Genomic DNA, 25,162 nt, shown 5'->3' on the forward strand with positions numbered 1-25,162 from the left:
ATGGATGGATGGATGGATGGATGGATGGATGGATGGATGGATGGATGGATGGATGGATGGATGGATGGATGGATGGAGGTGAAAAGGTAGAGAGATGAAGAAGAAGAAGGAGAGGAGGAAGAGTGGAGGAGAGAAGTGGCGATGTGATGGAAAGATGAAAGGACATTCAGAGAAACATCGTTACATAAGAGTCCAGAGAGAAAACACTTCACGAGACGTTCAAGTCCCTCTAAAAAAAACAAGTTAATAATAAATTTAAACGTCTATTAATAAAACAGACCCGACTTGTAGTTAATATTATTATTAATATCATTATTATTATTATTACTGTGAGGAAACGTTCAGCCTGATCCTGATCCAAACACATGGCGTCTAATGTGAAACGGTTCATTTATCACTTCCATTCATATCAAATCATTAAAAAAAAAAAACTAAAATATCATTTGACATTTTTATTTCTGAGCTCAACCTGACTTCCAATCATAGTTTTTGTGCCACATGCCGATTTATTGAGCTTTACAACTTTTATCCTTGAGAAAATAAAACTCTATACGATCATAAAGTTCCCGTTCGTTTACATTAAATCAGGATTTTAGAGTCTCAAACTAAATATTTTAGTAATTACCTCCACACAGGTCTCTGCAAATAAAGTATAAAAATTGCAGAAAGTAGGCTACTGTTATCAGACTTAGCGGGGGAATTTCAAAATAAAAGCACGTCTTACAAATGATGACATGCAGAAGTCGTTGTGTTTAAAATAGTTCCCAGGTATCTTAAAGGGATAGTTCAACATTTTGGCAAATTGGCCCATTGCCATAATAATCGCTATAGTCTTAGCAGTAGGTTCGTTACCTTTAATTGTTGGTGCAAGCTATTTTTAGAACGGCGGAGCAGAGCCGTGAGCTGCTCAGAGCTACGCTACGGAGGCTCATGGGATTTCTTGGTTTCCCTCATCAAACTCATCAAATACACAATCCAACAACTCCACAACGCTCTGGTTCTTGTTTGTACCTATCGGATCAATACGTCTGTTCATCATATTATCAGTTTGTTTCACATCTTCTTATTTTTTAAGATTCATCCATCAAGTTGTTTCCTATGTTGTCAGCACTGATTGATTGATTGATTGGTTGATTGATTGATTAATAGAGATAATTTATGTAGATAATTTATAATAACACTGAAGATCATCCTTAGATCATCCGTGTGTGTGTGCGTGTGTGTGTAAGAGTGTGTATGTGTGTGTGTGTGTGCACCTGTCTCTCAGACTCTCTCTGCTCTTCTGATTTGAACAGTGGGCGGGGCCAGCGTCCAGCTCTGCTCTCTGATTGGCCGGATGCTGTCCCCCCCCCGGCCTCTGTGGGCATGTGAACTGAAGCTCCTGTTTTCTTTTTGTTTTTTGTTTTGTTTTGTTTTGTTTCTGGGTCTGGTCTCGTTAGTGTCGCTCTAAAAAGAAACAAAAAAAAGAGAAAAAAAAGGAAGATGACACCTAAAAACATGAATAAAGGATTGTACCCGATGTCTAAAAATAAATACCAGTGGAGAAGACGAATGCATGTGTGACAGACTGTGTGAGTGAGTGACGGCTCCTCCGGCTCCTCTCATCCAATGGGAGAGACCCTGCTTAAGCCCCGCCTCCTCCCTCCCCTCCCCTCCTCTTCCTCCCTCCCTCCCTCCCCCTCCTCGCCGTCCTATCAGCCCCCTGTGCATGCCCTGCAGTGGACCCTGTCCCAGTATAACCTGCCAAACGTGGACTGTTATTTCTGTAAGATTTGTACTTTTGAACCAGACTATTATCACAGTGAGTCATTTATCTTTAATGTTAGTACGCTGGATGTTAGCAATAACCTAAATACAGCAGTAAAGGAATATATTTGATATTTAATACGACATGATTATAAACAGTGATCATGGGTAGAGGTTGTGTTTAAAGCAATATTATTATTCCCAGTATAAACTAACTTGAGTGCCATAACTTCTTCTTCTTCTTCTTCTTCTACTTCTGTTTGTTCCGGTCTCTGTGCGTGTTGAAGGCTTCTGTAGCTCCAGTTTGTCTCTGTGTATCATGAATGCTGACTTGGTTAAAAGCTATAGCAACAGAAATAAAGAGCCTGCTGCTTCTGTCCGACTCCGCCTCTCATTGACTGATCAGCTGATCCAAACCAGGGGGGGAGGAGGGGGTTCAAGATCCATGATATGTGTCCAAGACTTGTCACCACAAACACAAATATTATTTATGTATTTCCATATATGTAATATATGTGCATATAGATGTAAAAAAAAATCTATTAGTAATGGGAACAAACTTCATACAGCAACACATATATCCATAAGACCATATAAATATGTATGTAAATGTATGCACAATGCTTACTTTGACATGTGTATATAACTATCAATATAGAAAATATGTGTATTTTTCATAATATGTGGAGTTATGTCCATATATAATATAAAATATATATGTATAAGTATGTATATGTATAATATAAAATATATGTGTATAAGTCTCATGTATGTAGTTCATTCACGTATCTGTATATGTTCATAATGTATATACATGATACATATGACATATTACAAATATGACAGGCTATATGATTTATGTGTTTATGTGTGATTTATGTAGATTCAACAATTTAATTTTTAACAAATAAAAAAAATCCATACATACATTATACACATTTTAGCGCAAAGTACATCTTCATACATCCAGCAGATATATAGGCCTACATACATGTGGGGGTGGGTGGATGAGGTATACAAGATCCATGACTGATGATGTGTCCAAGACTTGTCACCACAAACACAAATATTATTTATGTACTGTACATACTTTGTATTTCCATATATGTAATATATGTGCATATAGATGTAAAAATCTATTAGTAATGGGAAAAAACTTCATGTCCATAAGACCATATAAATATGTATGTTAATGTATGCACAATGCTTACTTTGACATATGTATATAACTATTAATATAGAAAATATGTGTATTTTTCATAATATATGACATGTCGAGTTATGTCAATATATAATATAAAATGTAGGCCATATGTATAAGTCTCATATATGTAGTTTATTCATATGTACATATCTGTATATGTTCATAATGTATATACATGCGCCCATTGACATATATGACATATACGTATGATTTATGTGTTGTTTTTATGTAGATTCAACAATTTAATTTTTAACAAATAAAAAAAATCCATACATACATATATAAATTTTAGCGCATTATATTAAAGTATATCTTCATATATCCAGCAGATATATAGGCTACATACTGTACATGCCCTTATGTGTGACATATGACACCATCCTCCTTTATAAGGCCATATATGATGTACAATACATGACAAATAATGACAAATGTCACTGGATATTACTGTAAAAGCCTTTCTAAATAAGTGAGTTTTAAGATTCAGCTTGAAGAGTGCCAGGTCATTAATAAAATGTAATTCAGGGGGTAAGGAGTTACACAGGCCGCTACAGAAAAGGCATTATTCTGTATGGGACAGTACCACCACAGTGTGTATGTGTTAACTATTAATCACTGTTATTCAATCAAAGTCAAAGTATGGATGGATGGATGGATGGATGGATGGATGGATGGATGGATGGATGGATGGATGGATGGATGGATGGATGGTCTCCTGCTGCCACCTGGTGTCTCCTCTCTGAACAGCTGAAGATCATCAGTTGTTCAAAGGTAATCTGATCGGATGGATTTTTGTTTATGGATTGGATCAAATCTTGAAAATGGGTTGTTTTCAAAACCAAAAACGGAAACCTTAGTTTGTATTGTTAAAAACTTTTTAGTAGGATCAGTAACTTTGATCAAAAAAAAACAGGATTATGGATTCAAGGGGGATTTCAGGAACAAAATGTGATTTAAATTAAATTCAAACTGGTCAAATAAACAATATTTATCATGTAGGCTAGTATATAGGCTACATTCATTGATTCATATTTTGCACCAATTTTTTAAACCATTACAGTGAATAAAGTTAACTTTTGAATATTCTACAACTGAAAAACCTTTCCCCAACTATTTTTCCCCAAACTGAATTTAATGAAATTTGAGGTTTGAATTTGAAACAAATGGGGAAATATTCACAATTTCACTAATGTACTGTATATTTGCTTTTTTTTATTATTATTATTATTTATTTTAACAGCCCAACCAGATGGGGTGTGGCTGTTTAAAAGACATTGAAGAAACAACAAAGAGCACAGAAAACAATACATTTTGAGTGACCCCATGCGCCTTCACTGTGATGCACAGTCCCATAGAGCACTCATTATCCAGATTTGGTCATCTTGAAGAGTTTGGATCTGGATCTGGACACTGAGGGTGGTGGTGAAATCTAAAATATAACATAAATGTTCCACAGTGATTATGTAAAGGCTGTTTCACCTATTCAAATATCAGATATACACATCCTCTGGTTAGCTATATGAGTTCACAATAATAAACTATTGAACTGTTTAGTCAGTCTTTTGTCCCCCGTTCACTGATCTGTGGTCTGTTTACTGGATCGATTCTCCTCCATTATCATCACTTTCACCACCTTTCATTTATACGGTAGCTGATCATTTACGAACATTATAACCTTTATAACTGATAATAAAAACACAACTTTATTCATTAATGAGTAACTACAAGGCTCCTTTGCCCAGCTGTAACTGCTGGTAGTAGCATGTCGATCCTGCCAGACAGTGAATACTGTGTGATAATGTGTTTATTATTATTTATTTATGATTTATTATGTGTTAACACTCAAATTTGTGACATAAACTATGCTATTAAACTACTGTATAATTTGAAATGCAACATGGCTTTATATGTGGCCATATATGGAAATATATTCATATTCATATCCATATATGAAGGTATATTTTCATATTTTTATATAGGTACCCATGGTAAAATGTGTTTGGAAAATATTAACATAATATGGCATTATATGTTGCAATCTTATGTTTTAACCATATGTTTATCATCAGTTTTAAACATACATGGTTGTCTTTTATATTACTTCAGTATGGATTTATGTGTAAGCTACTTACAATATAAGCACATAACACATGGAGCTAGAACCGTCTCAAAATGAATAAATGCACACAGTAATTAATAAATGAACAAAAAAGGATTCACAAACAGTTTTCAGGATTTATGTTTATATCTGACTCAAAACACAAAAACATTTTAAATGCACACAAAAATATACCATACGTATAGAAGATTTTTGTTGGTAAAAATGTACAAATATACATCATATACATGCCAAAGTATGTATTATAGGAGTTAAATAAACATTATATAATCTAGACTGATAATAGTGGAGTTGAAGCAGTGTCCAAACATGAAACAGTTTAAAATGAGGTACAAAGAGTCTATTTTTCAGGGGTTGAGAAAGATGTTGGGTAGCACCAAGTGTTTATATTTTTATCTTTTTATACTGGTTATTATCTTGTGTTGTTGTTTCTTTTCCTTTTGTATGTATGTGCACGTGTGTTTGTGTATGTATCTGTATGTGGGCATGTGTATGTACCGTATGTATGTATGTGTATAGGCCCTATGTTTGTATGTATGTATAATTAGTATGTATAGGCTAAGTAAATTATATTCATGATTTCGTAACATAAGATATGTTTAGACAAGGATCTTAGTTAGTCATATATAAGGAGAGGGGGTGGGAGTTTATAAGTTTTACTTCTTCTCACTCCTTTTCGAATACCTATATATTCTGTATCTCATGTTTAAATGTTTTCTCTTATTCTCTTTTTTTATTATTTTATTTTCATATTCGAAATAAACACTTCAATCAATAGTGGCAGTAAACTATTGTTGTTTTTATAGTTGCAGTATCAGGGTTTCCCGGTGGAGGGGGGAAGGGTGGCTGCTTGTCTTGATAACCCCCCGAAAAAGGCTTTTATTTTGAAGGCGGCGACAGGAAGTTCCCGGGAAGCGTCTTCAGTCCAAACGTTCCTGTTGCTGCGGAATTCCTCAGGTTCCTTTTGTTCAGGGTCCGAGAGTCCGGACGGAGCAGTGGTGGTGGTGAAGTCTCTGAGGCCCAGGGACCGGACGGGACCAGCAGGGACCAGCAGCAGGTCCAGAGAGCCGGACTGAGCCCCAGAGAAACAAACTCCCCCCCGACCCGTGGAAAGTTTTCCTTGGAAGTTTTCTAGGAGTGAGAAGGGAAGGAGGAAGATGGGGAGGAGGAGGAGGAGCTGAGCAATGTGGCAACACTGTGGAGGACGACGTCAGTTAGTTGAGTCAGTGTCCGAGGACTGAGGTGAGTCCGCTTTTCCCTCTTTATTCATAGCTAGACTCTGGTTGGTTTTAGTCTCAGACCGGGACCAGGAGTTTGGGAAGTTTGGACTTTTTTTTTTTGTAGATTTCGCTCGTTTCTCTGGTTGTTTTCTGCTCAGGGGCTGAACCTGGTCCCAGAGGATCCGGATCATCAGGCCTGTCCTCACCCTCAGTGTTTAGTCACTGTCTGTAGCTACAGACACAAACACCGTGCAACACTGTTTCTATATACACACCCATTACTTTCTTTCTACTTGATATGTTTTGACTTTATATGTAGCTACAAACAAATGTGAAAGCATAGGCCTACATGAAACAATCATATATGAAACCTATTTGAAATGGGAACAACTGCATATAGTGACATAAATGTTAAGACCATATGTATAATATGCACTCTGACATATGTATATGATTATTTATGCATAAAACATAACTCTTTTTCATATATTGATAATACAGAACACATACATGGAGTCTATTATTTACACATAGGCTACAGTTGATATGCCACATGTGTCATAAGGATTTTGCTTAGAAATATCTCCTACATGTAGTTTATATGTTTATCTTGTACATATAAGGGATATATGCATACATATCCATATCAAAGCCCATCAATATGTGTTGATATAAATGTAAATATATGCAATAGTCCATTAGAAACATGTCAAGGTACTGCTAAACCTTTTTCTAGCCATGTCTTGTAGGCTATAAGAACCGCTTTAAACTATTAACAACAACAACATTTAAAACAGAGATGTTTACATTTGATAAGAAAAACTTGTGTAAGCATACATGATTTATATATTGTTTTGATTAATTTGACTATATTAACATATGATGTCATTGTGTAGATGTTTTTCCATACATGTATATACTACATACACAAATGTTACAATGGGCACAACAAATATGTTATAAATTTAGATCTTCATCTATCCAGTGGATGTATATATGTGATAATAATATATCCACTTATATATGTCACTGGGATAAACCCGTGTTGTTGTTCCTCCTCTGCAGAGATGGAGGGAGAGAAGGAGCGACAGAGTCAGCAGGGGGAGGAGAAGGAGAGCAACGAGGCCGAGGACGACAGGAGGAGCGACGACGACGACGCTGACAACGAAGAGGAGGAGGAGGAGGAGGAGGAGGAAGAAGAGGAGGAAGATTCAGAGGGGGCGGCGCTGATCTGGCAGGAGGGCTACGGCGAGGACAATCTGGGCCTTCCCATCATGCACTGGGAGGCGCTGAGCCTGCGCATCGCCGAGCTGGAGAAACAGGAGGAGGAGAAGAAGGAGAAAAGGGCAAAGGTCAGAGATCATCATTCGTCAATCTTGATGTTTGTTAATCCTGAATATGTCAATCTGGAGTGCGCTAATCCAGAATCTGTAAATCCTGAGCTGGTTAATCCTGGATATGTTAATCCACAGTGTGTTAATCCTGAGTTGATTAATCCACAATCTGTAAATCCTGATTTTGTTAATCCTGAGTTAATTCATCCCGAATCAGTTAATCCAGAATCTGTGAATCCTGATTCAGTTAATCCTGATTCAATTAATCCAGAATCTGCTAAACCTGAGTATGTTAATCCTGAATTGGATCAACCAGAGTGTGTTTATCCACAAACTGTAAATCCTGAATTGGATAATCCTTAGCCAGTTAATCCAGAATCTACAATCCTCCTGAGTTGGTTAATGCTGAGTCAGATTATCCAGAATCTACAATGATGAGTTGGTTAATCCTGAAGTTGTTAATTCAGAGTCTGTCAATCTAAAATCTGTTGATCCAGAATACCTTCTCCTGAGTCTCTTATTTCTGGTTTTGTTAATCCAGATGTTGTCTAATAGACTGCAGGAAAAAGTTTATGTAAAGGAGGATTCCCCCTGTTGTTGCCTCCTCTAACTGTCGTGTTGTGTCATGTCATGTCGTGTCGTGTTGTGTTGTGCGGTTTCAGAGTGGACTTCCCCTGGAGCGAGGCCGAGCTCCGGTCAGCTGGTCGGAGGAGCGAGGCAGGAGAGCAGAGAGCTGGGAGGACGGAGACGACGCCTGTAACAGCCACGTGCTGGCCCTCACCTCCAGGTACACACACACACACACACACACACACACTGCTCACCTGGACGAAGGAAGTTGATGTGGTAATTTATCCAGAGTTTCACAATAAGAGCGTCAAAGGGATAGTTCAACATTCTCTCAACATGCTCTGAGCAGCTCACGGCTCTGCTCCGTCAATCTAAAAACAGCTTGCACCGACAATGAAAGGTAACAAACCTACTGTTATGACTATAGGGATTATGGCCAAAATACATTGCCAAAATGTTGAACTATCCCTTTAACTACTAAAGCTGCAGTTCCTCTAACGACCAATGACGTTGTGTTTCAGGCTCCAGACTCAGATGAACCTTCAGCTCTGCTTCATCAACAACAGTGAGAGTGAGGAGGAGGAGAAGGAGGGAGGAGACGGGACCAAGAAGGAGAGCTCCAGCTCCTGGGTGAGTAAAGACCAGTTAAAACCAGTTAAAGGGATAGTTCACCCAAAATTGAAATTTCAGAGTTATCCGTGGCTTCTCTGAGTTACAGGGGGTCTCGGCGTAGCAGTGTCATGTCCATATAACGGTTGCAAATGGATACCAACTGTCTTCGTAACATAAAGACACACCAAAAAACATCCAAATACCTCCATGCTGCTCGTATGTAATGTCCGTCTTGTATTGAAGCCCCAAAATGCGAAATTGTCCCGAAAAAAATTAAATAAGTCTATATTTCAAGCTTGTTTGTAGCGGAAGCTTCTCGAAGAGGAGCTTCTGCTACAAACAAGCTTGAAATATAGACTTCAGGGATGTGATTTTTCCGGATTTTTCCGGAAATCCGGATTTTTAGACATGAAAATGCGACCCTCGTAAATCATGCAAATCCGCTTTTTTTTTTTAGAGGAGGGTACCGGGTGGGACCGGCAGATCGCCGGACCGCCATTATCCACCACCATTTAACCCACACAGCCATAGGTGTTGATATTGCCCCGACCACGGAGCAGTAACAAGAAGACGTAGCGGCGGTAATCGGTAGTTTTTTTTCTCTCTCTTTTTTTATTTTTTTTTGCCGCGGTAGTGTTTGTTGGAGCGGCGTGGTGCTGCACGTGACGCGCTGACTTTAGTGTGTTTACATTTACGACGAGCGTTAATTCTCAGTCCAAACCCGTTAAAAAAAAAAGAAAGAAAAGAAAAGCCCGGCTTCACCGAGTCATATTCTCGGCGCGAACCCGGCTCGAACCAGAGCGTCTGGGTTGGGCCGTCCATGCGCCTTTATTAGAGCCCAAAACAACAGTCCAGAGAGCCGAGGGACAGAGAGAGACAGCGCAGCAACAGGTGTGTGTGAGTGTGCGTGCGCACGCGTGTGCTACCTGCTGTGAGGGGGCTCTGCAGCCACAGCTCCCCACTAGACCAGTTCTGACTTCAGTTTAAGTTTCATACACTCCAGCCATTCTTGCCATTACAATGATAGGAACCTCAGTCAGTAGGCTACTAAATCTGCTTTTTTTATTATTATTTACTTAGCTACAAAAAATATTAGACATGTACCACACATCTGGCTGGAAGGTCTCAATGGTTCAAGAACTTTTTTTCCATCATTAAATATTAAAATGGAGCTAAGTACTGCATGTTTGTTTTCCTTTTAAATAAGTTCAATATAAAGTGCTAATTCCACCTGCCATAACTGGCTCTCTCTCTCTCTTGTCTCTCTCGACACATTTTGAATTATCAAAATGATGAAGATTATGTCACAGTGTGTGTGATATTCACAACACACACACACAGTAATAATATCTGCACCTATTGATTGACATGCTGTTTTTGAGGTTTTTTTCTCCTTAAATTAATTGTTTTCTGTTTGTGTATATTTTAATATAAAGTGTCAGAATTATGTCATTGTGTGTAATGGCTGCACTGTTGCCGTGTTGCGCTATGGGTCTGTATAATTTCCTGCTTTTTTGTCCTTGGCCAATCACATCCCTGAGACTTATTTAATTTTTTTCGGGACAATTTCGCATTTCGGGGCTTCAATACAAGACGGACATTACATACGAGCAGCATGGAGGTATTTGGATGTTTTTTGGTGTGTCTTTTTGTTACGAAGACAGTTGGTATCCATTCGCAACTGTTATATGGACATGCACTGCTACGCCGAGACCCCCTGTAACTCAGAGAAGCCACGGAGGACTCTGAAACTTCTCCCAGCCCTTAGTCCACATGAGGGGGAGGAGATAATGAGTGAAATTTCAATTTTGGGTGAACTATCCCTTTAAACCTCCTCCTCCTCCTGCTCCTCCTCCTCCTCCTCCTCCTCCTGCTCCTCCTGACAGAGAGGAGGTGTCCAGGTCCAGAAGAACCCTCCTGCTGCGGCCAAACCGGAGAAACCGAAGTCCAGAGGTTTCAGGAACACGTTGAGGAGCCTGAGAGACCGACTGAGGACGTCGGACAACAAGACGCTGGTGAGGAGTCAGACTCTACTCCTCCTCCTCCTCCTCCTCTTCTACTCCTCTTCTACTCCTCCTCCTCTTCTACTCCTTTATCTCCACCTTTCCCCTCTGCTCCTCCTTCATTTCCTCCTCTTTCTCCTCCTTCTCTTCTTCCTTCGTGTCCTTACTCTCCTTTTCTTTCTCTCCTACTTCGACTCCTCCACTTCCCTCTCCTTCCTCTCTTTCCCTCCTTCTCCTTTTCATTCCTCCCTCTCTTCTTCATTCCTCTTTCCTTCTCCTTCTCCCTCTCTCCTCCCCTCTATTATCTCTCCTGTCCTCATTTCCTGAACCTTCTGTCCTCCTCTCTCTCCCCCTCTATCTTTCCCTCTCATGCCTCTTTTCTATTCCCCATCCCCTCTGTCTTCCTCCCTCTCCTCCTCCCCCTTCATTCTTGTCCTTATTCTCCCTTTCCTCCTCTCCTCTGCTTCCTCTCCTCCTCCCTTTCATTCCTCCCTGTCCTCCCCCTCTTTTATCTCTCCTGGCTTTCCCCCCTCCTCTCTCTTCCCTCCTCTCTCCCGCTTTCTATTCCCCCGCATCCTCACTGTCTTCCTCCCACCTTCCCTTTTCTCCTCCCTCTCTCTCCTCCTCCCTCACTCCTCTTACCTTCCCTCCTCATCTCTTTTCTCCTTCTTTCCTTCTCTCTCCTTCTCACCCACTCTCATCCTTCTCTATTCTCTCCTCCCTTTCCTCCTCCCTCTCTCTCTTCCTCTTTCATTCCTCTTACGTTCCTTCCTTGTCCCTTTCCTCCTTTCTCTTTCCTTCTCACCCACTCTCCTCCCCCTCATCCCTCCCTCATGTCTTTTCTCCATCTTTCCTTCTCCTCTCTCTCTCCTTCTCACCCACTCTCCTCCTCCTCATTCCTCTCCTCCCTTTCCTCCTCCCTCTCTCTACCCTTCCCTCCCTCATTCCTCTTACTTTCCCTCCTCATCTCTTTTCTCCCTCTTTCCTCCTCCTCTCTCTCTCTCCTTCTCACCCATTCTCCTCATCCCTCTCTCCCCCTCCTCCCTCCCTCTCTCCTCAGTCTGCAGCTCAGACCGGCCCCGTGGTCCAGAGGAGACACGTGGAGCGCAGCGACCTGCAGAGCTTCAGCGTGAAGGAGCTTCGTTCTCTCCGTGACTCTCTCAGTCGAACCATTCAGGGTAAAACAACCGCTCACGTTCACGCTCAACTCTTCATCTCTTCACCTGTGTCTGGACTCGGCTCGTCACGATACCAATTAGCCATATTCACAGCGTCGCCATCTTTGCTTACGTCATCACTCGGGGTGGGAAGATTCAACGGCGTCACATAACATTACCCTTAACGTTAGCAGTTGCAGCTAATGCCGGCTAACTTAATCCAAATCAGTTTAACTCAAATGTCGTTTTATTTTGAAATATTGCCCGATGTCCCTTCAGATGTTAACAACCCATTTCTTCCTTAAATCTGTATCAACTGGGAAGCGGTTTGTTTACCCACCCCGAGTGATGACGTAAGGAAACATGGCGACACTGTGAATATGGTCAATACAAGTAAATTTCCACAATTCTCAATAATTATTCGATCGATTTAATTTAAAAATAAAAACAGAACCCATGTGCTTCTAAATTCCTAAATTCATTAGGCATAAACCAAAAAAAAACAGTTTCACATCAAACTTTCTTGTAATTAAGCTCCACTGTGCTTCAACAACTTCTCGCACAGCACAGAATTTAAACAGCAGCAGCAACATGAAATAAGAACAGAGTTGAAATGGTAAATATGGTTTAACACAAACAGAAACCTCATTACTTTTATCCTTCAAGTAGTTCTCATGTTCTCATTCATTCACATTTAGGCTGCGTTCACACTAAACTGGTGCAAAAATGCCTCATTTTTTCATTTTTCAGCTCGTACGTTTCACATTTACACACGTTTGTTTTTTCTCTGGTCCAAACCATGGATGTATTATTAGTCCCTCCAGAAAAACACGATTATGCGATTGCATAACTCAACGCATAATCAGCCAAAGTCCACACATTTATGCGGGGGGCTGCATTATTTCAAAGACGCCGCACTTTCGCCGCATAAATTGCAGATTTCCGCGCAAAATGCATGTAATATGGCGGGGCTTACATGATTTCATAATCCCTGCATTTTTGTTGCAAAAAAGTCGTCCGGTACTCACAGTACCAAAAAAAAACAGGTACTGACATATTTTTGCATTTTGGCATCGACTTGGGGACCAAACAGGGGCGTCATGCAAACCCAAAATTGGAGGGGGCACAGTGAATGCGAATGTCCTATTGCGCAAAATCTTTTGGGGATGCCCTCAAATCACTTATTTTGGGCACTAACTCTATGCTGAGGACCAAAAAGTTGGTAAACTGAATTTCAGAAACATTATCTTGGCTAACAATGTGGAACAATAAGGTGGATGCACTTCAAAAAACGTATTTCACTGCTCCATATATTGATTTTTCGGAGGCTTCTTGTAAACAAATGCACATGGCCAGGTACTGCTAGCAAAACAGCGGAAAAGCAGCGGACTTGCATAGTTCCTCTTTGATAAAACATTTGAAATCCCTAGTTCCCCCAAGCACAGACTGATGCAGGCAAGGTGCAGGGCGGAAGAGACCACATCCATCAAAAAGGAGGGGGGAGTTGTGATTTTTGGAAAAAGGCAATGATGTCTTTTTGAGATGGACTATGACATTATTTGTAATACATTTCACTCAATATGACCACTGATCATAGCTAGATGGTAAAATAATAAGTAAGGTAAAGTAAGTATCGGTTCTCGTGACAACCGTGGTTTGGACCTGTGTCTTTCTCACCCGTCTCACCCCATCTCACTTGTCTCCGTCCCTCAGACCTGAGCTCGGAGCTGGTGGGACGCCTGCAGGTGCGGGACCAGCTGAGGACGGAGCAGGACGCCATGCTGCTGGAGGTCCAGGACCTGACCTCGTTGTGATGTTCCCGGCCGAGGTTCAACGACAAAAAAAAAACATTTTGAACCTCACAAACATCACGTCTCCGTGTGACCAAACGCCTGAGCAGCCAATCACTGAGCGAGGACTGAGATGACATCACTCAGCTGCTCGGTGGTTGTGTTGTTGTTTGTGTTAATATGTTTTTATAAGGGAAATGTAACGTAAAGTCAGAGGCACAGCGACGGTGATGGTGGCGGTGGTGGAGTCTTATGGTACAGTGAGCTGGATTGTCAGGTCCAGCTGTGGAACATGTTTTACCTTCAGATCCAGATGTTCGGGACCAGTTCCACCTCCACGACGTCTTCAGGTCTGGATCCAGATCTACACAGCACTGACTTACACTGCAAAAACTCAAAATCTTACCAAGAATATTAGTTATATTTCCAGTCAAAAATGTCATTTCTAGTCAAAACAAATCTAATTATACCTAAAATAAGACTCGTCACATAAAAAGTAGCTTGTTTTTAGACACTTTTTACTTCTTTCAAGCATATTTTCACTTGAAATAAGTAGAAAAATCTGATAGTGGGGCGCGTTTTTCTTTCTTATTATACAAACACAAAAATCTTGCTTTCACTGGCAGATTCTTCTACTTATTTCAAGTGAAAATTTGTTTGAAACAAGTGAAAAAGTTAGTTTTTAGGTGACAAGTCTTATTTTAAGTGGAGAGAGTTTAGTTTTGACTAGAAATTAGACATTTTGATAAGAAATTAGACAAATATTCTTGGAAAGATTTTGAGTTTTTGCAGTGTAGGAGGAGGAAACATCATCAAGCCCAAAGTGTTTCACGGTGTTGGACGACGCGACCGTCCGTTTCGTATCGTCGACTGGCTCCTTCCACCGCTGATCAAACTTCATTATCCAGATGTTTGAGCCGGTCCAGATCGTGGGTTGTATCCTGTGGAGGTGTGATTCATGACGCGGCAGTCTGACGGCCCGACGAAGACCAGAGGAGGAAACCTAAACATAACAAGGCCTTTTTTTTTTGTATCTTGATGTCTTTGGGTTGTCAGGAGGATTCACTCCGTGTTTTGTTTTGTTTTTTTTCTTCTTTTTTTTTCTTCTTTTTTTTATGAATGTCGTGGACTGAGACAGAAAACATCACAGGACGCAGCCGAGCCTCCACAGAACAAAAGACAATAAATCAATGTTGTTGATATGATCGTGAACGTCTGAAGCAAACAGAGGGAAAAATAACAGACTTCATTATAAATAAAACTATGTGTGTGTGTCCCAGTTCGGACTACGCCACTATGTTTTTTCTTTACGAAGGTTTGGCCCTAGTACTTCCTGCTTTTGCATCATCATTGCATCATTGTAAAGCGACTCCCTCCGACGTGTCACAGTTTTGCACGAAAACTCTTAAGTTTTAAGGTCCCAAGTTTCAACAGTTTTGCCGTTAGCCTGTTGGGTTAAGGTTAGGTTAGGCTAACTCTATCCCAGGATTAAACCTAGCTAACTTAAACACAACAAACCAAGCATTTTAACAGTGTGATCCTCAGGCTCTCTTGTCAATGTTTTATTAACCAAGGCGCAATGAATCTTGGGATGCGCTTGTTCCTGTTCCTGATGTGTAAAAGGGAGTCGTGTAGTCGAGATATTAATGTTTTTGTACAATACATGCATGTCTTTGTGTAGCTTGTGTAGGTCTGAACGTTTGTTCTATACAATCAGCACAACTTTATTGATCTTGTTGGGTCTGGATATGTAAAGGGAAGATTGTTTTATTCTGTGTTTTTTTTATTATTATTATTGAACAAGCAAACATAACTACAGTGTTTGGGTTTCTTTTTCTCATTCACAAAAATTCCACTTGCCGTTTTTTGCTCGTTTGTTCACTGTGAGTGAAACTGTCTGTACATTTCACACTAAACTGAGTTTGAAAATCCAGTTTAAAGATTTATGTATATTTCACCATATCAACCGTTAATTCCTGGCAGTAATTTCAACACCAGCTTTTATGACATGTAGCACAGTCAGTCGTTGAGTTTTTGGTCCAGTATTTGAGAGCAGTTAATCAGTTAATACCAGACTGTTAAACTCTGTTTATTTATCAGAATCGAACAAAAAGAAAAAATCATATTGTTTACATAGTGGAGTTGTCGTTGTCGTTATATTCACACGTTTGTGTATAAAACCTGCTCATCAACTGGAAAGTGATTTTAAATTGTGTTTACGTCTGATTCCTGAACAAATAAAGTGATTTCAATAAAATTTGTTTTCTTCTCAGCACAGAAACCTGCATGTAGAACTTCCTCCCTCCTATGTTTTAATTTAAAGTCAAATAAATAAATTTAGATTAAATTCGTCTTCGGTTGTGTTTTATTTTCAAACTAATTCTCCATCTCCTCTCTCAGCTTCTCTCTGGATGTCTCATAACAGCAGGTCTTTGTCAGCCAATCAGAAGAGAGGAGGCTTTGACTCTCTTATGATTGGCTGACTGTTTTTTTTTTTGACTGATCTAATGAAAAACTAGAGCAGATTTCCGAATAAAACACAAAAAAACACTCAGAAACCAAATCCAGCAAAGTGCTTGATGGTGGGCGGGGCTTTGGGTGACTGCTTTGTTGTGACATCACAAAGTGACAGGAAGTCCTGACGGCTGGTTTTAAGGCTCAGTTTCTGGATACAGGCTGTGTGCATTTCTCTGTGGACTGAGGCTTTGATACTTTCACAGTATTAATATAGAACCTAGAGCTGTTTTATAATCACACTACACATGGACATCTACCTTTATACTGTATGGAGCTTTAACACAAACATCTACCTTTATACTGTATGGAGCTTTAACACAAACATCTACCTTTATACCGTATGGAGCTTTAATACAATCATCTACCTTTATACTGTATGGAGCTTTAATACAAACAACCTTGTTGCTGTTTTTAGACGAGAACAGAACTGATCCTATTAATAAATATGCATGTTGTGGATCAGAGTCTATCCTGGGCACTCTGTCTAACCCAGGTTAAGTTAACACTGGCACAGAGATTGAATATAGATGGTACATGAATGTAAATGTGCTGGTGGAGTCACTTCATCTGTGTGTATGTGTGTGTGTGTGTGTATTTTCACATCTTCCATTGAAAAACATCCAGCTCAGCTCAGCAGGTGAAGACACACACACACACACACACACACACACACACACACACACACACACACACACACACACACACACACACACACACTTGCAGCCAGGTGAAGCGGGGAGGAAGAGTTGGATGACACACTGAGGGACAGACAGGGCCAGGGGGGGAGGGGCTGAATTACCATAGAAACTGGTCAGGCTGTTCAGAGGAGCAGCAACAGGAGGTGAAAGCAGAAGTGGTCCAACTGTCAAGGTCAGCTCTCATCCAGACGGCCACAGATCACAGACCGACCGACCGACCGACCAACCGACCACTCAGCTGATGTTTGCTGAGGCCACCGTCACAGGACCAGGACCAGGACCAGGACCAGGACCAGGACCAGGACCAGGACCAGGACCCGGTTCTGCGGTCCGGCCGCTCCGCAGTGGAGGTTTTCCTCTGATGGGAGCCAGAACTGGTGGAGCCATATGGGAGTAGAAGTCATCCTGGCACAGGTAAGCTCTCCTCCGTGTGGCAGCAGATTGCAGTGATGCAGGTATTTATGAGTTCATGAGGTTCCCTGTACACAAACACTGAATCCTGATGCGCCTCCGCAGACCTCAGGGGTTATTTTTAGACCAGAGCTTCTTTTTTTTTCTTCTTTTTTTTCCACAGCAGTAAAACATCATTTCACCAAAAACATCAGGTCCACAATCAGTTTATAACGGACTTTAAAAAAAAAAAAACCTGGTCTGAACAAGACTGAATATGAATTCAGATCCATCAGCTCGGACTCTGTGTGGTCTGGGGTTTCTCAGAAGCCGTTATAGCTGCTCCTGGAAAACTACCCGAGGATCTGAGCTCAGAACAGAAAAATAAAGAGCTGGGATCTGTCACAAAAGAGTAAGTTTGATTTTCATAAAGATCAGGTAACTGGACCTGAAATGACTTTTTGTTTTTACTTATATTTATGACCAGTTTTTAATGTTTAAATCTAGATTTCATCTGTTTTTTTGTCGCTCTAAGTTCAGAAAGACTGTGATTTCAATGTAGCATTTGGTCATATTTATATGTTCAGTTTAATATCCAATATAAGCCATGATATAAAGTGATCAAAGCCTATACGGGTTTTTCAGGAAGCAGCCGATTTCATTATAAAATCTGCAAACAGACTCATGTTTTAACCACTCTGAATGTTAAACGTGTACAGATGTAACCAGGTGTTACTCTGACATTGAAACATTTTGAAACATATCAAATTCAATGAAAGAAAAGCATACAGTTGTCTCTATAAATCTAAAGAAAGTTGGGTTCTACATTGTTAGTAAAAAAAAAAAAAGAACAGAAGTCAATGGCAAAACTGTGCAGCATGCAGCTTTTAAAAGACGAGTCATCGTCTGTGGTGAAAGGAACAAACACAAGTGATTGACTAAAGCACTGATGAAATGATTGTCTGAATGGTTCATTAGAGGAGGTTGTCTCAGTAACCATTAACAGTTGTCAATGTCTTTGTTCTTGGTGCTTTGAGCTCTTTAGTGAACAGAGCCATCAAACATTCACATATCTGGTGGAAACAGTCGGTGAACCTTGAAATTAATAACTAATTGATCCGCCTTTGGCTCCAATAACCTGAGGCCAGCTCTTCCGGTAGTATAGCTGCTGATCAGATCGCTTCATCCTGGTTCAGAGCATCTCCACTGGATTCAGGTCTGGATCTGACTCCAGAAGTTTTATCTTCTGTGATGTTTAGTGTCTGGCACATACAGTATGAACATTTGTTGACCAACCTACTGTAAGCCTACACAACTCCTGGATCTAATCGTCTCCATATTGATCATCGAGTTGACCTTTATGATCACTCTGTGCTGAGCTTTTGCAATTTGTTCAACTGGCTGACAAATCTTCTTCACCCTTAGTCTCTGAAATCTTACTAAATGTTTAAAGGGATAGTTCACCCAAAATTCAAATTTCACTCATTATCTACTCACCCTCATGTCGACTAATGGCTGGGAGAATCCGTCCTCCTCGGAGTTACGGGGCAAGGCAAGGCAAGGCAATTTTATTTGTATAGCCCGTTTTTACAAACAGTTTGTCTCAAAGGGCTTTACATGGCATCGTAACAACTCTGTCCTTAGACCCTCATCGACCCACATCGACTGAGGAAAAACGGGGGGTCCGCGCAGCACTACATGTCCAATGGTTGTGAATGGTGCTCACTTTTCTTCGTCAAAAAGACACACCAAAAACCATCCAAATACCTCCATACTGCTCGTCTGTAATGTCCCTCTTGTATTGAAGCCCCAATATGAGAAATTGTTCCGCCGGTCAGTGCAAATCACGCAAGATTTGCACCGACACCGGCAGAGCAGTGAACTAAGACACAGGGAGCTTCCGCTACAAACAAGCTTAAAACTTAGAGACTTATTTAATTTTTTTCGGAACAATTTCTCATGTCGGGGCTTCAATACAAGAGGGACATTACACACGAGCAGTATGGAGGTATTTGGATGTTTTTTGGTGTGTCTTTTTGGACAAAGAAAAGTGAGCACCATTCACAACCATTATATGGACAAATATAATGGTGCGCGGACCCCCCCTGTAACTCAGATAAGGTACGGAGGACTCTGAAACTTCTCCCAGCCCTTAGTCGACATGAGGGTGAGTAGATAATTTGAATTTTGGGTGAACTATCCCTTTAAACCCTTAGCTATATCTTATTGGAGTCAGGCACTTACCCTCTCCAGCCCACACAGTCATTGTTTGAGTTATATATACTCATAAGGACATTATAAACAAGACTGCACCATCAGTGCTGCCCTCGCTGTTTCTTGGCTCTGAATTTGTGTTTTGCTGTTAATATGTCATGTTACTGGTTGACACATCACCCATATTTATTTGAACTCCGTGGTGAAGTGCTGGTACAACCTCAAGATGGCTCACTTGACACTTATACAAACACTGCCTGTGTGCTGATGGAGAGCCTCGGAGCCGAGAGCCGGAGCCCATGGCTTCATGTTGACTTTGACAATCCTGCTGTAGCTCCACTCCTCCATGTGACATAAAACCAGAGATGTTTGTGGTGAAAGACAGTCTGCAGCCAGTGGAGTGAGAGTGACAGAGGGAGGGAGACACCTGAGGTAGTGTGGTTACTTATTGCTGAGCTAATGGGGTGAGAAGCGACTGAATCAGCAGCATACCCTTGTACACAGGAAGGCAAACAAGCACTAAGAATCAGCAGCGGGCAGCAGGAGGTCAAGCAGATTGTGTAAAGACTCCAGTCAACAGCCAGAGAGTCGTGGGGAGGGGGGGGATGTGTGTCGGTGGGCACAACCTTTCCCCTGTCCTCCCCCTAAGAACACAAATGAAGAGCATCTATCACTTTAATTAGCGCTTAACGTTAGAAACTAACATCAAAAACTGAAGTTATACCGGATGATGATGAAAGTCAGCAGAGTATTAAAGCTTTACAGAAAGGAAAACTGAATTTGAGCTCACTCTGGGTCATAAAATTAGTGTAATAACTCATCTATCAGACGATGTAGGCCAAACTTTGTGCAGAATTCTATTTTTGATTAAATCCGGGATGAAAGTGTGGTAGTTTTTTTTCCGCATTGGATAATGCAGGCGCACGGATTATACGTCAGCAACTCGTGACAACTCGGCGCGACGAACAGGACAAAAGGCCATTTCTGTACACCTTTAAAGACCTGATGGTTCATTCATTCATCATTATTCATCACCTTCCTGTTGTATTTAGGAAGTAACTCAATGTTTTGTAAACCCAATCAACCTATTTGATCACAATACAATCAATTGGATTACCAGTGGGAATGGGGGATGGTATACGAACATCAAAGCTCCATATTCATTGGATGTAGATCTTCGTTTATGATATGTTATAATGATGGTATCATCGTCTTCTAAATCTCTGTTGAATTTTCACATACAGTGAAGAGTGAGGGACCTAATATTGACCCTTCAAGGACAGCTTTATCAAGCATTTTAGGACTAAACTCTACCATCAAAACCGGTGGATCTCCAGGTTATTATTTTGTGCAAAGAGCAGTAGATTGTTGTCTGATAACTGATTTGTCTCTTTGTCTTGTAGGCAAACACCCGCATGGACCGGAAATCCACATCGGAGATCAGCATTGGATGGTGCACCGGGGTACGAAGATGACAGAGAGGAAGCTTGACAGAACCCCAGACGTACAAACCTCAGCCTGAAAACCACTCCAGTCCTCACGATGTCCTCCAGAGACGGGGTTCCTCCCAATATCAGTGTCCCAGTCCATCATGAGGTCCTTAATTCCTCCTCGCTGTCCTTTTCTCCTTCCACCACACCTCCGTCTTGCAGCATAGACGAGTCCTACAAGTACATCTTCCTCCCCATCTGTTACTCCTTCACCTTCATCTTCAGCATCCTCCTTAACTCCGTCGTCCTCTTCCGATCCTTCCGGCAGACCAAACGATGGAACGCATCTCTGATCTACATGGTCAACCTGGCCTCCACAGACTTCATGTACGGCTTGTCGCTGCCATTCCTCGTGGCCAGTTACATCATGCGTGACCGTTGGATCTTTGGGGACTTCATGTGTCGCCTGGTCCGTTTCCTCTTCTACTTTAACCTCTACTGTTCCATCTTCTTCCTCACTTGCATCTCTGTCCATAGGTACCTCGGTATCTGCCACCCCATGAAAGTGATCACACTGGAGACCAAGAAGGCAGTCAAGTGCACCTGTGTCCTGGTTTGGATTGTGGTTTTTGCTCTGACCTGCCCTATCTTCCGGTTTGCTCAGACTGGTCATGTGACAAGATCAGCAGGGGGAGGCACCAATGCAAGCAGTACTGGTGACCCGATCCATGAGATATCATTGATAAATGGTAATGTAAGCCATGGCTTACACTTGGGAGGAGCCACTGAGGAGTACCAGAACTGTTGGGACGATGCCATCGATAAGGAGTTCCCTGATTACGTGCCCTATGGCATCATACTCCACCTGCTGGGCTTTTTTCTGCCCTTTTCCATTATAGCCTGGTGTTATTCTCATGTTGTTCTGACCATATTTAGGACTCTGCATTCAAGACCCTCATCCCACAGAGGTCCTAGAGACGTAGGACATGAAGGAGTGGACAGAACAAGGACAAGCCCTATGATAGTTGGGAGAGAAAGAAGAGGAAGCAACGGACTGTCAAGGCCAATGAGAAGAGATGAAGGGATGTCCATTTTTCTTGGAGCCCACTCCCCGTATGCTAATCGCAGACGTAAATCCATCAGGACCATTATCACCATCACCCTCCTCTTTGCTCTGTGTTTCTTCCCCTTTCATGTTACCAGAACCATCTTCCTCCTGCTGAAGGTGACTAACAGAGTCCCATGTCACACCATGACCATGGTCTCCATGTGCTATAAGATTACAAGGCCTTTGGCGTCATTCAACGCGTGGCTTAACGCGCTCCTTTACTTCCTAACCAAAGACAAGGGTGGAGCTCACTGCTGCCACGTAGTGAACAGCAACACCCGACAACACGGCGGGCTTCTGTGGCCCCTGAGGATGATGGGAAAAGGAGACGATCCAGAGGATGGAGGGATGGATGACGGGATTAACAATGAGAATAAAGCATATCACAACAGTCCGTCATACATAAACAGAGCAAAAGTCAGGTATATAGTTGAATGAGTGTTTTCATGAGAAGTGAAAGAATGGTCTCTAGATGCACTGTAGATTTTCTTCTACTCTGAAAAAAAAATTGTAATATTACATATGAGCACTGTAGCTAAAGCAGCGATTAAAAACAATCCTTTATTGCTAATATTTTGTTGCTGCCTCGAAAGTAAATGCGACATAAATGCAAATGCAACACCTCATGCTGGTGGGTCTTTTATTGTGATGTACATGGTGTTATATTTAGGTGTGATATACCATATAACAAGATTCATAACTTCATCCGACCAGAACCAAAGAAAGGAATTGCTCATATGACTATGACATAAAAATAAAAAAACAGGGTAAAACACAATGAATGTTCAGATGGGCTTGTGAGAACACTATCAGTAATCCTGTGAAGGATAAAAAGACTGAAAAGCCCTGCCCCTGAATTCTCTCACACTTTTGTACACCTTGGCAGTCACTATTTTAAGGTGAGTGCATTGGTTCATGTCAGTGCCATTACTCCTGTTTGTGCAGCTCATCATGCCTCGCCCCATTGATGATGGCAGGCTGATACTGTTGTGTTTGGACAGAGTTTCAGAGTCTGGTAGACAATCTGACAATCAGTGTTGGGTATGTTACTTCAAAACTGTAATTAATGACTCTTGGAAAAATACTTTTGATAGTTTTTTGTCACTTTCTGACCTGGTTTGAAGTTCTATTCTGGTTATCATTTTCATATTGCTTCAGTTAATGTGGGTGTACAGCTGCAAAATGAATCCCTTCAATTGTAAGATTTGTGCAACTTGCCATAGCCCATTGAAGAAGGTAAGGTTATCACACTGCCTTTATATGTAGCCATTCAGAACAACTTCAAACCCTTATAAACTCTACAATGATGATAAAATTAACTGAATTTTGATTAATCTCTTCATTTATTCTAATTAAGTGTTTTTCTCATTCAGCCCAGGTCATCTGTGAAAAAAACCTAGCCTCAATCTCAATCCATCTCTACTACCTAGACTGCAGATATAGAAATACTTTCCCTCTTAGATCCCATTACACCATATATGCACCTGTAAATAGTCTTCATTCTCTGCATGACTTTTCAGCCTCTCCCAGTGACCCTGACCTTTCAGACTAAATTTTATGGAGAACACACTGCAGCATATTTCACTGGTTTACCACGCCTGTAACCTGTATTCTACATTTTATGATTGTTAATCTTCGATGTTTTATCATTTTATACTTTACATTGTCACAAGTTGATGTTATTTTTGTTTCACTTGCTGTGTCTCAATAGGCTAATGCTAGGCTATACAATGATAGTAGATATAATTTGTTGTAAATATGATTCACCTTAAGTGTGATAATGCACTCAAATGATGATTTGACTTACACAGAAGTGTTGGATAAGTGAAATATTACCAGTTGATTGTTGGGAAAAGGAAAAAAAATAGTGGATCAGCTGTTTTCTAGTCTTTTTTTATATATATAAATATTTATTTTTCTCTGCACACTGTTAAATCCTGAAGCCTAGCCTATATGATATGTAGGATGAATTCTGAATGTTATAAAATGCAGTGTAAAATGTGTCGATGGTTTGAAATAATGTTTTCACAGCAGTTCATTGTCAACATGGAGGTTGAACAGGATTCAACTGAGGCAGAATTAGAAACAGAAACACCCTGCACTTATAGAGAGCCTAAGCGGAAGCAGGAAGTAACGGTCACCATGGGACCTCAACTCGGAAAAACTCGCCATTCAAATGAATGAGACTGAAAATTTTATTTCGTGATCCGTTTGAATTGTGCCATGAGAAAAAAATATGTCCTCTACCTGTTTAAAACATCACGTTTCATCCCGAGAAATCAGCCGTTTGTTGTAAAGCTATTGTAGAATAAAATTCAGAAGAATCTGTAAGCAGAAAGACTACAGTCGCGTAGGTGACGTCACATACCAACTGCCGCCCTTTCCCGTGTCAGTTGGTGACGTATTTTCTGTGGGACACAGATCTGTAGTCCGTAGAGCGGTCTTTACACAAAATACATTCTTCTGTTGTCGTTTTATGATAAACGGATGATTTCTCGGCATGAAACGTGACCTTTTAAACAGGTAGAGGACATATTTTTTTCTCATGGCACAATTCAAACGGATCACGAAATAAAATGTTCAGTCTCATTCATTTGAATGGCGAGTTTTTCCGAGTTGAGGTCCCATGGCGCCGCTACTTCCTGCTTCCGCTTAGGCTCTCTATAACCTGGACCTGTATAATAAATCTGCCGTTAACCAGCATTCACTTTGCACTTGTGTTTCTGGCTCCCTCTGCTGGTGAATGTATTGGAGGTGCCTTCTCCCAATAGTCTTCAATATATATTAAAAAGAAGGAAAGAAAAAAAAGTCACCAATAAAACATTGCATTAAAAACACTGTACACTGAGAAATTGTTGTGTATTGTGTAGTTAAAACCATACTATTAACACTTTCTGCAAATGTATTCAGTTAGCGTCTGGTATAATCAGAGCAGTAACACTCTGAGTTAATATTTGATTAATAAAATTAATATAACATTATATAATGTCCTACAAAAGAGGCTACATTTACATTTATAATCTCCTTTAATGTACCATTGTACTAAAAAT

General features: G+C 40.8%; 2 protein-coding genes across 2 annotated transcripts; both read left to right on the forward strand.

Annotated features, from left to right (window-relative positions):
• Positions 1-6,175: 6,175 nt before the first annotated feature.
• On the forward strand, positions 6,176-13,779 carry LOC311001864 (schwannomin-interacting protein 1; the record flags this gene model as incomplete). The annotated part of the gene is made up of 7 exons (XM_083993043.1): positions 6,176-6,311; positions 7,355-7,641; positions 8,286-8,410; positions 8,715-8,823; positions 10,692-10,820; positions 11,869-11,986; positions 13,679-13,779. Exons 2-7 carry the CDS (start codon positions 7,357-7,359, stop codon positions 13,777-13,779), a joined length of 867 nt encoding a protein of 288 aa, XP_083849169.1. The 5' UTR covers positions 6,176-6,311; positions 7,355-7,356.
• A 7,337-nt stretch (positions 13,780-21,116) lies between these two features.
• On the forward strand, positions 21,117-22,550 carry LOC311002196 (P2Y purinoceptor 3; the record flags this gene model as incomplete). The annotated part of the gene is made up of 1 exon (XM_083993466.1): positions 21,117-22,550. One exon carries the CDS (start codon positions 21,117-21,119, stop codon positions 22,548-22,550), a length of 1,434 nt encoding a protein of 477 aa, XP_083849592.1.
• Between the last annotated feature and the right edge of the window lie 2,612 nt (positions 22,551-25,162).

Source organism: Trachurus trachurus (assembly GCF_905171665.1).
Source record: "Trachurus trachurus genome assembly, chromosome: 18".
NCBI classification, from domain to species: Eukaryota; Metazoa; Chordata; class Actinopteri; order Carangiformes; family Carangidae; genus Trachurus; species Trachurus trachurus.